The sequence below is a fragment of the Protomyctophum bolini genome, assembly GCF_963924005.1.
Source record: "Protomyctophum bolini genome assembly, chromosome: 7".
NCBI classification, from domain to species: Eukaryota; Metazoa; Chordata; class Actinopteri; order Myctophiformes; family Myctophidae; genus Protomyctophum; species Protomyctophum bolini.
Genome location: NC_137868.1, coordinates 27,680,328 through 27,694,022, shown reverse-complemented (window position 1 = coordinate 27,694,022; position 13,695 = coordinate 27,680,328). Strand labels below are relative to the sequence as shown.

The window sequence follows — 13,695 nt, the reverse complement described above, 5'->3', positions numbered from 1 at the left end:
ACTTCCATATAGCCTAGTCAAAGAACAACAGGAATTCATCATAAAGGAAGCAAAAAGGGAAAAGAAACATATACAGTGGGGGGGAAAGGTGGGGGATTCAGATTTTACGGGGGCCAGTTTCGAATTGCAGCCGTCCATAGGTGCCCTTTGAGAGCGGTTTTGAAGGAGTCAAGGGATTCACACATCTTAATGACTGTTAAAGGACAACTTTAGTTTTTTTCAACCAAGGTTCATGTTTTAGGTTGTTATTAGAGAAACTAAAACATGAGTGTTAATTTTCTTTCATTTGCTGCTTTCTTTCGTTTTAGGGATTTTAGCAGTTTTTGACAGGGGGGCGCCATTCGAGCATGGGGCTAAATATATATATATATATATATATATATATATATATTTTTAACACAATTTTATGGTGATTTATTTTTTTATGGTTTACTATAGTCCTAATAAACGCCAGAAAATTACATCTGGCCACAAAAGATCACAGGATCTATTGAATGTGACAAACTTATATATTGAGCCTATACACACAGTATAGCCTTCCCCCAGTAGGCTACCTTCACATTCAGTAGATCCTGTGATCTTCTGTGGCCAGATGTAATTTCCTGACGTTTATTAGGACTATAGTAAACCATAAAAAAAGAAATCACCATAAAATTGTGTTAAAAAATACATATTTAGACTCATACTCGAATGCCCCCGCCCCCCTGTCAAAAACAGCTAAATTCCCTAAAACGAAAGAAAGCAGCAAATGAAAAAAGATTAACACTCATCTTTTACTTAACTTAACAAACTAAAACATGAACCTTGGTTGAAAAAAACAAAAGTTGTCCTTTAAGGACGTTCCACATTTTGGTGGCATAGGAGCGAAAATAATTTAGTCCCTTAAGTTTGTGCCGAATCTGGGTTGTACTTTCTTCGGGCATTTGAAAATAATGGAGTATTTGAGTCTAATAAATCAATTTACCGGTAATCAGAACGGGAAATTGTGAACTCCTGGAAAGGGACTGGTTGGCCGCCTCTTCCGCGTTTGTGAGCGATTCGTCGTCAAATCAGGACATCGCTGCGCCACGTTGGGGTACGGATGTTTGTACTATACCTCCATGTTTGGGAATGATGTTTACCCTATATTTTAAATTCGCAATTGTTAATTTCTTCATCTGTGGGATTTCATGTTGTTTTATTGATTATTTCAAGTCAAGAAGCGTGTCAAATATACCAACGATTGCCAACTATTTCAGCACGAAAGGGAGGTATGAGGAAGTGAATCCATATCTCATTGAGGACATACTTGCTGTAAACAAACCTGAGCTCCCATCTGCAGAATGCCGTGAAGTTCACTTGACTGCCATAGTAAGACATGGCACAAGGTATCCGACGTCCAAAAACGTCAAGAAGATGCAGCGAGTCTACAATCTGGTTTTGCACAACGCCTCTGGCAGAGAGAGCTGGCTGCGTGAAATCCAAAACCACTGGAGAATGTGGTACACCGAAGACATGGACGGCCGCCTGGTGGAGAAAGGTGTGAATGACCTTAAACATCTGGCTGTCAGGATGTCCAAGTTGTTCCCATCGTTGGTTTCAGAGGAGAAGCTTCGAGGTGGACACGTGAAGTTCATCACCAGCTCAAAGCACAGGTGTGTCAACAGCACCTTATCCTTCCAGAGAGGTCTGACAGAACTGTGGAATATTGATGGTAGGTGGTTAGATGCTGCCTCGATGTCAAATCAATGTTGTGATAATTTCACATTATATTTTTGTAAGTAAAAAAGGGCTAATTATGACTAAAACCTGGAAATATATACAATATATCAACCCAGATATATCATACTAATATCCAGAGAATAAATAAATACAATCTTGATATATTTATTGCCAAATCCTAACATTTGGTAGGAGCCGATGGAGTATAAACTAGGCTTAAGTGATGTTTTCATCCTATACAATATTATTATTATTATTATTATTATTAGGATGTAGGACTAAATTACGATTTCCTTTTCCCATCTACAGACCAAGAATTTGACCATGAGGTGAATGATGCCCTGATGAGATTCTTCGAACACTGCACAAAGTTTCTGAAAGACGTTGATGACAACCCGTCAGCCACTGAAGAAGTCGACAAGTTCAATTTGGGACCAGAGATGAAGCGGGTCACAGAGAAGATTGCAGACCGTCTTCATGTCCCGTACAGTCTCATCACTGATGGTGAGATAGAACAGTGGTTCTCTCAACCTGTGCGTCGCTCCTAGCCTGGCTAATAAGCCAGACTAATATCACACAGGGATTTTTAAGTGGTGCAACCACTTCATTAAGTGTAGCTGTGTGTGCCTGGCTGGCTGTATGCCTGGGTCTGAGCACGAAAATAGCATTTGGTTGGTTTTCAAAACCAAGTGTCACTGTTGTGCAGCCTAACACACACATACATATTAACTGTATATATGATGATTTCAGATGTATCAGTACAGTACAGTAGAGGGACCCCCACACAGTAACTCTGTCATTTCTCAACCACTTCGGACGTGGAATCGGCCTGCCCCCCTGGGTGCGTTCCTGGGGGTCTGGATGTTCCGGGGACCCCCCGGAGAGCCCCACACGCTAACTCTGTCATTTCTCGACCGCTTCTTGTCAAATAATATAAGAGGCAAAAATAGCTGATCTACAAGCTCACAGCAGCTTGTAGATCTGCTATTTTCACATGACTTATCTGTGAACTGAGTCAGTTGAACTGCCTCAACTCCTACATTCCAAGTGCTTGTTAGGGTGGAGCGCCCCCAGTTCAAATAAGATTATTTTGGAGGATTGGGAACCCTTTCATATCCACTCATTTCAGCATATTAAAATGCTTTCGTGGCACAGTGGTAAAGTCCCTGCCCACCACCGCGGAGTCTAGGCGTTTGCGAGTATCAAGGTCAAAGTCGTGTGATTTGTCACACACATTACTGTGTTACTTTGATTAGTATATTTGACCCCCCAATCCAACCCATTGATGCTGAGTGCTAAGCAGGGAGGCATTGGGTCCCATTTTTACAGTCTTTGGTATGACCCGGCCGGGGATCGAACGCCGACCTCCCAGTATCAGGGCGGACGCTCTAACCACAAGGCCACTGTCTGTCATCTACTACGACGTACACAATTGGCCTGTGTTTGGGTGATATTTGTCACTGCACATACTCATACCTCCGTACCCGTGCCACATCCTCCCGGCAAGGGCTTCTCACTAGTAGGTGAGCCAGTAGGAAACAACACCAGTGACAAACATCGATGGAATCAAATTAATCAATTAGCATAACGACAACATTTGGGAGAAAAAGTGGTAAAAAGCCTAAATAAATAAAAAGTTGTTGACTGACAACAGGGTCACAAAGTATAACTCGCAAATATGTCAATATAATTAAATGGATTCTGACCTCATAATCAACAAAATGCAGGTTCCTGTGCAAACAGAACCATTACTCTGGTAGTTAATAACATAGTCCTCAAAGAGAGGAAATAATTAAACTAGTTAATGCACACCAGAGTTCCTTGGTTTTAAGGTCAAATTAACAACTGAAACTGAGGATATTTGTCTTTCCTTATCCTCTACCCATACTTCTACATTGTAGAATTATGGATTTGTGTGAATTCACTTGGGTCTTAGTTGTGTGAACTTAAATGACTGAAAGGCTTTTGCCTTTTGTGACTACATTAGTTCTAACTTTTCTTTTACCTTTTTTCTGCAGATATGGCTCAAGCTGCATTTTATCTTTGTGCCTATGAATTTTCTATTAAGAATGAGAACTCCCCCTGGTGTCAGCTCTTCGATGCAGTTGATGCACAGGTATTTAAACTACACAAAATATAATATTTATGAATGCTTAATTATCTTGTATTGATAATAACAATAATATTGATAATGTCAACTGGAAGGTTATATTTATTTATTGATACAATTGCAGAAAACTCACAGGAAGACTTTTTTTTGTAAAATAATATCAAATGATAATATATATTTTTAAATGTATCGTGAATCGATTTATAATCGTCCAAACCCCTAGTTTTCTCTTATTCAGGAACTAAGCAGGACTTTTGTCTTGTCACTGAACTCACTGCACATTTTCCTTGCATTAAGAATGTCAGATATATTGATGGGCCTTTACTTTTCTGTCCAAACAAAAACATAGTCTATCCCACCACATACATGTGTATTTTCTTATACCAACAGGTTTTGGAGTATGCTCTTGACCTGAAGCACTTCTGGAAAAGAGGCTATGGCTATCCCATCAACAGCAAGTCAAGTTGCATTCTTTTCCATGATGTTTTTAGTAGACTGGACAAAGCAGCCAGTGAGAACAAGTGAGTTAGTTTTTGCATATATTTCCATCTAGGTCATCAAGTTAGTAGATCGGAGACAAGTTGAACAGTAATGTAGGTGATGTTTTGTGGTCACTGTTACACCAATGACTGTTATCACTGAATACTTCCATGCGGGTACTCTTGTATAGTGCTGATTACCATGCCAAAAGTACAGCAAAGTCAGTCTACATATACTGTAAGGCCGTGTTATCAGCCAAATTGGAAATAATAATACACAGGGGAGGGTAATCAGTGGCACACTGGCGTCTTAGGATTTTTATTAGATACATTTTGTGGGCCTGATTCACAACGGCGTTTACGCTGATATAATGACGTGAAGCTAGCGGAAAGGCATTTACGTGGATTTCCCACATTAATTTGGAATTCATGGAAATGGCCGTGAACTTGACGCTCACGTAGGTTGGTCGGAAACTCCGTAAAATCCCACGGGACCTCTTTAGGTGGCGGACGAATTTACGGATATATTCAGAAGGCTTTAGTCTTCATGCTGAATCAATAAATAGTTCCCAAATCACAGATAAAATATGTAGGCATGTGTCCCGACCCTATAACATTGTTCAGCACATAAAAAAATGATATATAAAACTTGCACTTGTATGCCTATGCATGCATTCTAGAGGCAAGTCCCATAAGGAAACTGCCCCTGCAAGCGACACATTTTTATTTATTTATTAGGATATTTCTATAGCATGCGCGATTGCGCTGCTCACTTGACAGCCTTCTCTAGGCTACTCGCAGTGCAACGCGTTGTGAGCTTGTAGATCGGCTCCCGTGGACTCGCGCTGCATGTTAAAAAACAAACTCACAATTATAATAAGAACATAGGCCTACACTTATCTGCATTCTGCACTGTACGAATCCAACATTGTTTAGTGTGTGTTAGTGTTATTTAGTGAGTCAGTTCTCTGACTGTCGGTGTGTGTGTGTGTGTGTGTGTGTGTGTGTGTGTGGGGCGGACAGCAGCATGCGGCCGCTGAACAGAGTCCAATCTGGGTGAAATTTACATTGGAAAATTAATATAACGGCGCGGTGAGCCCGGCAAGGACAGAACACGGCCCGGCCCGACTGTTATATGGTCTATCTATGGCATTCTATGGTTCACAGACATGCCGGTCTGACAGACAGACAGCAGTCACGACGAGGGCTATAAATCCACATTATGGCATCAGCGCGTGCAATTTGGCCAGTCAGTTTTAAGCCAGCTCACCTTAATTAATTATAATATGGGCAACGTTGTAGCTGTGTAGGCTATATGCTGTAGGCTAGCTACTACATTGATCTCATCATGAGATGAATCAAGTTTGCCGTGTCCCGCGAATCATTTTAATATGACGACATCATGAAATGAATTTACATCTGATACATCGGATATCTATTTTACTTCTGCAGGCGAGTGTTCTTTCTTTTTTTATAACCCTGCAGTGCATTCATCAGTATCATTGCCGAGTTGTATATAGCATTTGGTCGTGTGGTGAACAGTACAAATTAACTTCTTTCTCATTATGTGAAAGTAACTGTAACATATCAGTTAACTCTGACATTTAAGGATCGAGTGAAGCAATGCGTGCCAAGTTGGCAAGTTTCGTTTATAATTATTTTTATACATATAACTCGCGCTGTTTGCTTGAAGATCTGTCCGTGCAGAGAACCTCCTGTCAAAATTAACTACTCTACAAGCTCATCGCGCTGTTGTATAGAATTTAAAGTTTGGGAATCCTCTGTGCCGGCTATGATGACGTATTTCGAGATTTCCTGTTGCCTTATATGGTGTAGAATGGGCGTGGATGTTCCAACTAACCAGGCGACAACAGGCGAATCGCTTGGGGAAAATGCGGAAAGGATACACTCAGCGATCCGCATAAATGAAGTGATTACACCAGCTTCTCTGAATAACACGTCATCTCAACGTAGCTTGATCGGACGGATAAATACGATATCTGTTTCCGCCACAGTGCAACGGTGGCGTATTTCTTTTTAATGAATCAGGCCCATTTTGTGTGTCAATGTGATTCATGGATGGAAAGTATCAAGGTAAAGCAAGACTACTTTGTTTAATACATTATGTACCAGTAGCACAGACCTTTTTATTGAGAACAACATAGATTGCATCCATTTAATTGGGAGAAATTTCATAAACTATTCCAGTGCAATTATGCTATTCCATAATGTTTCCTAATTTCTAGTATTACAATGACTCATATAGAAGAGTCCTGTTAGAATTCCTAATCCTGAAACCTGTGTAAACACCTTCCTGTACTTTAGGTTGGGGACTGTGTCTGAAGCGGTGACAATCCAGGTTGGCCATGCAGAGACACTTCTGCCCCTGCTGACTCTTCTGGGCTTCTTCAACGACAGTGAACGCCTGACATCCACCAACTATGCCACGCAAGCTCAGCGCTCATTCCGCACAAGCCAGTTCTTACCCTATGCCGCTAACCTACTGCTGGTGCTGTATGACTGTGGAGAAGATGGCCTGAGGCTGCAGCCACTGCTCAATGAGAAGCCCATGGTTTTCCCTGGTATGGATCAGCAACAGGCATCCATCCCTCGATACCAAGATGTCAGAGATCACTACAGGGAACTGCTCCAGGGCTGTGACTTTGAGACTGAGTGCGAGCTCTTCCAGGAGACTACATACACATAGGAGAGAAGGGTTCATCTATCTATGTATAAATGCACCTTGTCTCTGTCTGTCTGACTCTGTACACGTGTAATCCACCTAACTCCACTGACATAAAGGGACAGAGACACATACAGAAATCTCCATATATGGGCATAAAAGGGACACATATGGGTGGAACGGGTACTCCGGTTGTCCAGAACCAGCACAAAAGCCTCATTTGGCATTTCCAGTTGTCCAGAAGGGAAGGGTTATTATACATACTGTATAATAACTGGGCATTTCCAACTTTCATCGTTTCAAGTAGACCAGTGCCCAACCGGCACCGCTCTAGTTGAAGTGGTTGTGCTTCCATAAATTATAAAAATCAGGTTAGTTTATTTCTGGAACATTCATATATGACGTGTTCTAAGATTTTCCTATGGCATTTCCAATACAAATAGTGTTGTGACCCAGGGGTAATGGGTGTGACGTCAGGACTTCGGTACTCTATTGCTCTTCCTTATTGTCAATAGACAAGCAGCAAGCTACTGGAACACTTTTCCTTCTAAATACACCTACGTACTCTCCTGGACACAGGTTTCCTCTCAAATGTGCTAGCTACAGTATACTCAATGGTTAATGAATAACCAGTATCTAAAAGTGGAGATGATAATTTTGTATATGCAGCTAATTGAATCTTTTGATTGAGTACAGGCGGGAAAGCAGGAGTGCTTTTTTGCGCTGAAAACCTTGACCCAACCTGCGGGAACTGCAGGCAACGGGCTGGCCTGTGCATCACTAGCATCCATCTATGCAACGATCAAACGGGTGAATTGAATGAACCAAAAGTACAATGTAATCACAGTTTGGTGATTATCTTGATAATGAAGCAAAATCATAAAGAAATATGAACATCCAAAATATGATTCATGACTGCTTATTTCCTCCATGCTCACTAAGAAACCCTGCCACCCATCCGCTGATGTCACAATATCTCAGTAAGTAATGTGGTGCTGGGAGTCTGGTGCAACGCACAGGGCCTGACCTGGTGAGAGCAGGAGTGGACCTGGTGAGACGTAGGAGGGGCCCGGACAGGAGACAACCCACAGAGCCTAGTCCTTCCACGCGCCAGAATGATACCTCCCAGTCCCGGCAGAGTAGTTCAGGAGGAACGGATTGTGTGGCCCTGGTTTTTCCCTAATGGGACTGATCGAGGGTAGCTACTGGGACGTAAGTCGGGACTTGATCACCCCGGCTGGGTCACCTGAATGAGGGGTATGATGTTGGGAGACCCGAAACCCCGATGACCGTGGGATACATCACTGAGGATACGTCCCAGGTGCATCCATGTATGTATGTATGTATTTTGTTATATGGGCTTTAGACATGAATGTATGACTAATAATGATAATACGATTGAAAAATGGCAGCTTTCCTTTAATGGATAAAACATGTACAAAGTTAACTGATAGAAATAAAGATTGCTTTTGATTACAGACATATCATGACATTTAGATGTTAGGTTATGATATTAGAGAAGTTCAGAAATGTCTTCAGGTAGCCACAGGCCTTCTGGAGTTGAACACCTTGACTCCCTTTTGCATGGAGGACCGAGCGTACTTGGTCAGTAGAGCTCCAGTGCTTTGCTTTTCTCCACACAGGTCCCTGAATAACGAAAGAGAATAGCAAACACTCGGTGAGGGACCACCATAGTTTAAATACTTGTAGTGTGTACAGTACAATAGTCCATCTCATATTTACAAATTACATACTAAAGCAGTGGTGGGGTTAAATGTAAGTTTTTCCGCTTTTCACTCAGCAATCAATACTGTCATTAATTATAATCTTGCCAATTTTTCAATTATTAGTTATTATTACTCCGTTTATTTAGTCTTTGCGCATTTGTAACAAACTATTGTCAAAACATTGTTACTGTTAAATGTCAGAACAGTAATGTCATACTTAAATAATGCACTTAATGGCATATTATTTATTGAATGGATAAATAACGTATATTCTATTATTGGCCTCCCAGATCCACTTCTCCATTACAACTCTCACAGCAACTAATGATGTTATTCTGGCATGATCAAATTATGATTATTGGGCTAGTAGTGACACCTACTGGATGTAAGGAGTGATGTCGTCCTCTGTCCATTTCTCTCGGAGGGTGAAAAGGTGATTGAAGCGTTCCTGGGTGTCTTCTGAGAGATCCTCCACCTTCAGCAGAGAGATGGTCTGTGGATGACAACTACGATCCACCAGGGCTACGCTCTGGAAAACATACACAGAAATCACCCGTGATCAACATAGTATCTTCTTAATCTAAAACCTGTGGAATTCAGGTCAGGTAACATCCGATATTGAAACTTGTAATTTTCATATTAATTGAAAGTTATATAAATATTGATATAAATGACATGGCTGTATACCCCCGAGCTCTCTTCTTCTACAATAGCATTATTATTATTTTAGTAACGTGTATGCTTCTGTGTCACAACCTCGCAGTCGTTGTTTGCGTCCGTTTCTAACGTTCTGTTCGTGGTTCAATCAGTGTTTTGTTGTGGCTTTCCTGCTGTCCATGCAGTTTCAACAACATACTTTCAAATAAGTTTGTTTAGTTCTGCCTGTTTTATAGACAGGAGCAGATGGAACAACTCTGCCTCTGATTGACTTTCCCTCATTTTACCATACAAACCAATCATTACTCAAAACCTTATAATCCTCCTTGTCGGCTATTTTAGTAGGTATTTTGAGTAGGTAATTTAACCACAATAATGCATTTATGTGGAAACGTCATTGGATACACTACTAGTTAGATACCACAAAACGTAGTGTTGTTACAGAGTTACTATATAATGTGATCCAAACACAAACCTTCAGCTGGTCCAATCTTGTGCCCATGCCTTCTGGGACACTCTGCTGCCAAACGACTTGAAACTCTTTGAGGTTGAACTTGACAGAATTCTGCAGAAGCAGCAGTGCCATGGCTCGACACACTTTATCCTCATCCAAGGCATAAAACACTTCATCTGTATGTAGGATGGTGTGAAGGGCGGGAAGTAGATATTTATCGGCTGTCAATCGAAACAGCACTACAGATTTTGTAGACTGTAGAGCCAAGATATTAATGAAGAATAAATGTATGTAGAGCCAAGATATTAATGAAGAATAAATGTATGTTGTAGACATTGGATAGCGTAAAACACCTCAAGCACATAGCTAGCCTGCCTTTTTGTCTAACCTTAGATTAATTCATTAATTTACACGTTTTGATAACCTCATCGATCAATTAACCGGTTAGTTTTATTTTCTTATCTGTAGCGTTTTCTTATCTGAGAATCTTAATTTCCTTCAATTTCTAACATAAAAATCTACATTTTACTGATATACAGAAAGAAAGGCATATTAATATTCCTTAATCAAATATTTAGTTGACCATTTAAAATACAGGGCTAGGCCATCTTTGAATGAGGAACAAAATGAAATAAAAAGTAATTCTTGTCTTGTAGTAGTCAATGTTAAAAGTTGATTTTCGCCGAAACCGTTTGATATTTGGTGTAAAGCTTTATGTACGAATATCTTCGTACTTACAGAGAAAGAACTAACATCCCTAGTCAGACACAAACATTGGCAATGGTTGACAGGCTCTCACTGATATCCTCATGCCATTGGCTACTACTGGAAAGGCCAGTCAATAGCTGTGACATGTCCCGCCCTAGCTTACTGTTTTACAGGAATCACATGATATGAATAACCAAATATGATGATTTCTGGCCGTGTAATGGGGTCATTAAGGATTAATTGTAATCGTGTCAAAAATAGTCTTACCATGTTCTGTGTAGCGTTTCCCATAGCAGTTCAAGCAGTGTTCAATCAGTTCCCTTTCAGTGAAATGGAGAGAGTGGACAATATTAATGGAACCTTTACTCGTGGTCAAGTCTCAAATGTCTCCTTCCTGACTATCTAGCCATCATTTTAATAGCCAGTGCAAACTCCATATTAATACCATTTTAGCTGCACATCTCTTTAGGCTAATGCCCATTGCAAGTTTTTGTTTGATTATAACTGACAGATACTAATGCTTAAATTAACTGTAAACATACTTACGTAGGCTCCAGTGGTCCTAATTCCTCGAGACATGTTTTCAGATTAACTTTGCTGAAGGACCATGACTCAGAATCCACCAACTGAGCCACATGACCTAGCAGCTTCACCTCATAGTCAAACTCCAACACACGCCAGTAGCCTGGAAAAGAGAGAGCAAACAGTAGTGCGTGTGTGAGAAAGATGACAGACAGAGACAAAGGGGAAATATTGTATGATTGTCATATCGACACAGCGGTCATCATGCTCTTATACGCCACACTGATTGCCCCGACATGGTGTTCACCATTCCAGCAGGTGTTAAATAAATACATTAAATCTTGACATATTTTTGTACCTTGTGAAACCCGTTTGTAAATTCCATCAATGATTAAATGGGTGAAATACCCCAGCATACCATCTAGCTGACAAGCATGGACAGTCTGGAGGTGGGCCTTGATCTCCTCTTCACTAGCCTGGATTGACTCCAACAGATCCATCATAGTGTACTGGAAACAGGAGAACATGGAGAGAACCATTTACCACTACAATCACATTCACCATTCAGTATTTAACATTTATCTACAGCACAACTGATGGATTGGCAGTTTGACACACAGCAGTGATACTGGTACAGAATGGACTAAGGGAATAAGGGTTGTCCAAATAAAAAGTGCCAACCCGATCGGCTATATTCGGCAAAGAGGTTTGGACTCGGAGTACAGGGAAAAAAGAGCAGAGCAAGTAGAGTGAGGTTTTCCAAGTATTGACAGTTTAAGTCGTTCAATGTCTGAAAATACAAATGAACATGAATCCAACATATACTGATAACAAATCTATGAAATAAGTTTAATCTGCAACTAAGTAACACAATTATATACAATATGTAGTAGTCCCTGCTAAGGTGCTCTTGGCCAGAAAAACGTTGGAAGACCCCTCCTATACGTATTATAGACCCACATCTGATGCGGGTCAGCACTGTAGAATTCTCAATGTACCCTGTGTTCAGTGTTCTCCTCCTGCCCGGCTAAAGTAGGTCCTTCATAAGGATTCTCCATCAGAAGTCTCTTCAATTTCTTCAGTTTAGGTCGGCACTTCCGCAGTTCCCAGTAATTGTTACAGAATCCCCAGATCTAAAGCAGAAGAGGATAAAGTTAGTGTATAATATAATGTGTGCATAATATGCAGCTGGTTTCAATCCTGGACACCGATTGTACTGTACTGTGTGAATAACAGACAACCTGCCCCTTTACCAACTCGCCCTGGGTGTACAGCCGGTCGAACTGCGCGGCCTGGTATTCCTAAAGTAACCCAAGTAAATTATGCTTAAACGGTTAAAACCTAACCCTATTCCTAACCTTAACCTCAGTAAAACTACGCCCAAACCTTATCATACCTAAACCACCCCAGTAAAACTATGCCTAACCCTAAACTTTTGTATAACCTCAGTAAAACAAAGCGGCACCGAGCGGTCGGCGTAAGAATGGCGAAAGAATCGAGGGGTGAGATGGTTTAACTTTAGGGGCGACCATACCTGATACCCTGTGTGTGTGTGTGTGCGTGTGTGTGAGAGAGAGAGAGAGAGAGAGAGAGAGAGAGAGAGAGAGAGAGAGAGAGAGAGAGAGAGAGAACGGTACAGAATTTATATATCACTTTACAATGTATTTCACATTAACCCATTGCACACACACACACACACACACACACACACGATCCAGCCTGCTTATCGGGAGCAGTTAGGGGTTCAATGTTGTGTGTGTGTGTGTGTGTGTGTGTGTGTGTGTGGTTTATGTACCTGTGTGTGCAACAGATGAGTGCTGTCATGACTGTTAGTTAGTTGGTCTGGTGTCTTGCATCCTGGTAAAAGCAGCAGCAGGTTGGATGTGTCGGCTATCTTCAGATCATAGGTCTTGTCCCCAGTGCACAGTACAGCACGCTCATCCTTATCCCCTCGAATAATTAGACTGATTAAGAAGTAAAGAACAGCAGTGTCACATCATCAACGTTATAGTTGGCTATTAGGCAGAATGTAAATGGTGTAAAATATTCAGTGTGTATCCATCCATTTAACTCCTGATCGGTGTACATTTATTTTTAATGTACAAATGCAGGATCATGATCTATATAACAGTGAACGTTACCTGTCCCCCGCTTCAATGTGTTTGCATAGAATGTCATCCAGCTCCATGAGACAGTAGTCACCAGAGGAAACATTGTCGCCAAAAGTGAGACACTGGACTGTATTGTGCAGATCCTCCTCTTCGAGCTTGGCGATCTGTAGGGTGGCCTGCACCTCCTCTATACTTCGCATTTTAGCCAACCACGTCAATAAATCTATTGACAAATACAACTTTATACCGCTTGAGGTTGGCTGTTGAGAAGTTTTGTTATGAGCAAATGAATAGAGAAGTAAATACTACCTTCGATCGCAGATTTGCAGTCAAATTATCCCCGCGTTCTTATTGTTAACGGAAGAGAGTAAAGTGACGACATCAAAATAGTACCGGGTAGCAGAAAAAGTAAATTGATGACAAAATAAATAGCCTTTAATTGGCATTTATTCAAAGTATATTTTCGAAATATACCGTCATAGTTTTGTATTAACGTAAATGTACAATAGAACGCAATATGCAATCTGCAGCAGAGACGGAAAT

The 13,695-nt window shown here is 40.9% G+C and overlaps 2 protein-coding genes across 2 annotated transcripts; one reads left to right on the top strand and one right to left on the bottom strand.

Moving 5' to 3' along the window:
* Positions 1–927: 927 nt before the first annotated feature.
* LOC308318795 (multiple inositol polyphosphate phosphatase 1-like) lies at positions 928–8,455 on the top strand. Its single transcript, XM_080768425.1, has 5 exons — positions 928–1,693; positions 2,011–2,205; positions 3,720–3,817; positions 4,202–4,332; positions 6,616–8,455. The coding sequence occupies exons 1-5, from the start codon at positions 1,111–1,113 to the stop codon at positions 6,995–6,997; spliced, it is 1,389 nt and encodes a 462-aa protein (XP_080624551.1). The 5' UTR covers positions 928–1,110; the 3' UTR covers positions 6,998–8,455.
* On the bottom strand, positions 8,377–13,500 carry dscc1 (DNA replication and sister chromatid cohesion 1). Its single transcript, XM_080768426.1, has 9 exons — positions 13,183–13,500; positions 12,837–13,005; positions 12,040–12,174; positions 11,460–11,550; positions 11,066–11,204; positions 10,787–10,839; positions 9,833–9,987; positions 9,081–9,229; positions 8,377–8,620 (listed from the first exon to the last, which is right to left on the bottom strand). The coding sequence occupies exons 1-9, from the start codon at positions 13,350–13,352 to the stop codon at positions 8,509–8,511; spliced, it is 1,173 nt and encodes a 390-aa protein (XP_080624552.1). The 5' UTR covers positions 13,353–13,500; the 3' UTR covers positions 8,377–8,508.
* Positions 13,501–13,695: the final 195 nt, after the last annotated feature.

Coding starts and splice junctions, on each gene's coding strand:
- LOC308318795 (XM_080768425.1), top strand. CDS start 1,111: ATGATGTTTACCCTATATTTTAAATTCGCAATTGTTAATTTCTTCATC. Junction 2,206..3,719: donor GTACAGTCTCATCACTGATG/GTGAGATAGAAC, acceptor TTTTTTCTGCAG/ATATGGCTCAAGCTGCATTT. Junction 3,818..4,201: donor TCGATGCAGTTGATGCACAG/GTATTTAAACTA, acceptor TTATACCAACAG/GTTTTGGAGTATGCTCTTGA.
- dscc1 (XM_080768426.1), bottom strand. CDS start 13,352: ATGCGAAGTATAGAGGAGGTGCAGGCCACCCTACAGATCGCCAAGCTC. Junction 13,006..13,182: donor CACATTGAAGCGGGGGACAG/GTAACGTTCACT, acceptor CTTCTTAATCAG/TCTAATTATTCGAGGGGATA. Junction 11,551..12,039: donor AGGAGAACACTGAACACAGG/GTACATTGAGAA, acceptor TCCTGTTTCCAG/TACACTATGATGGATCTGTT.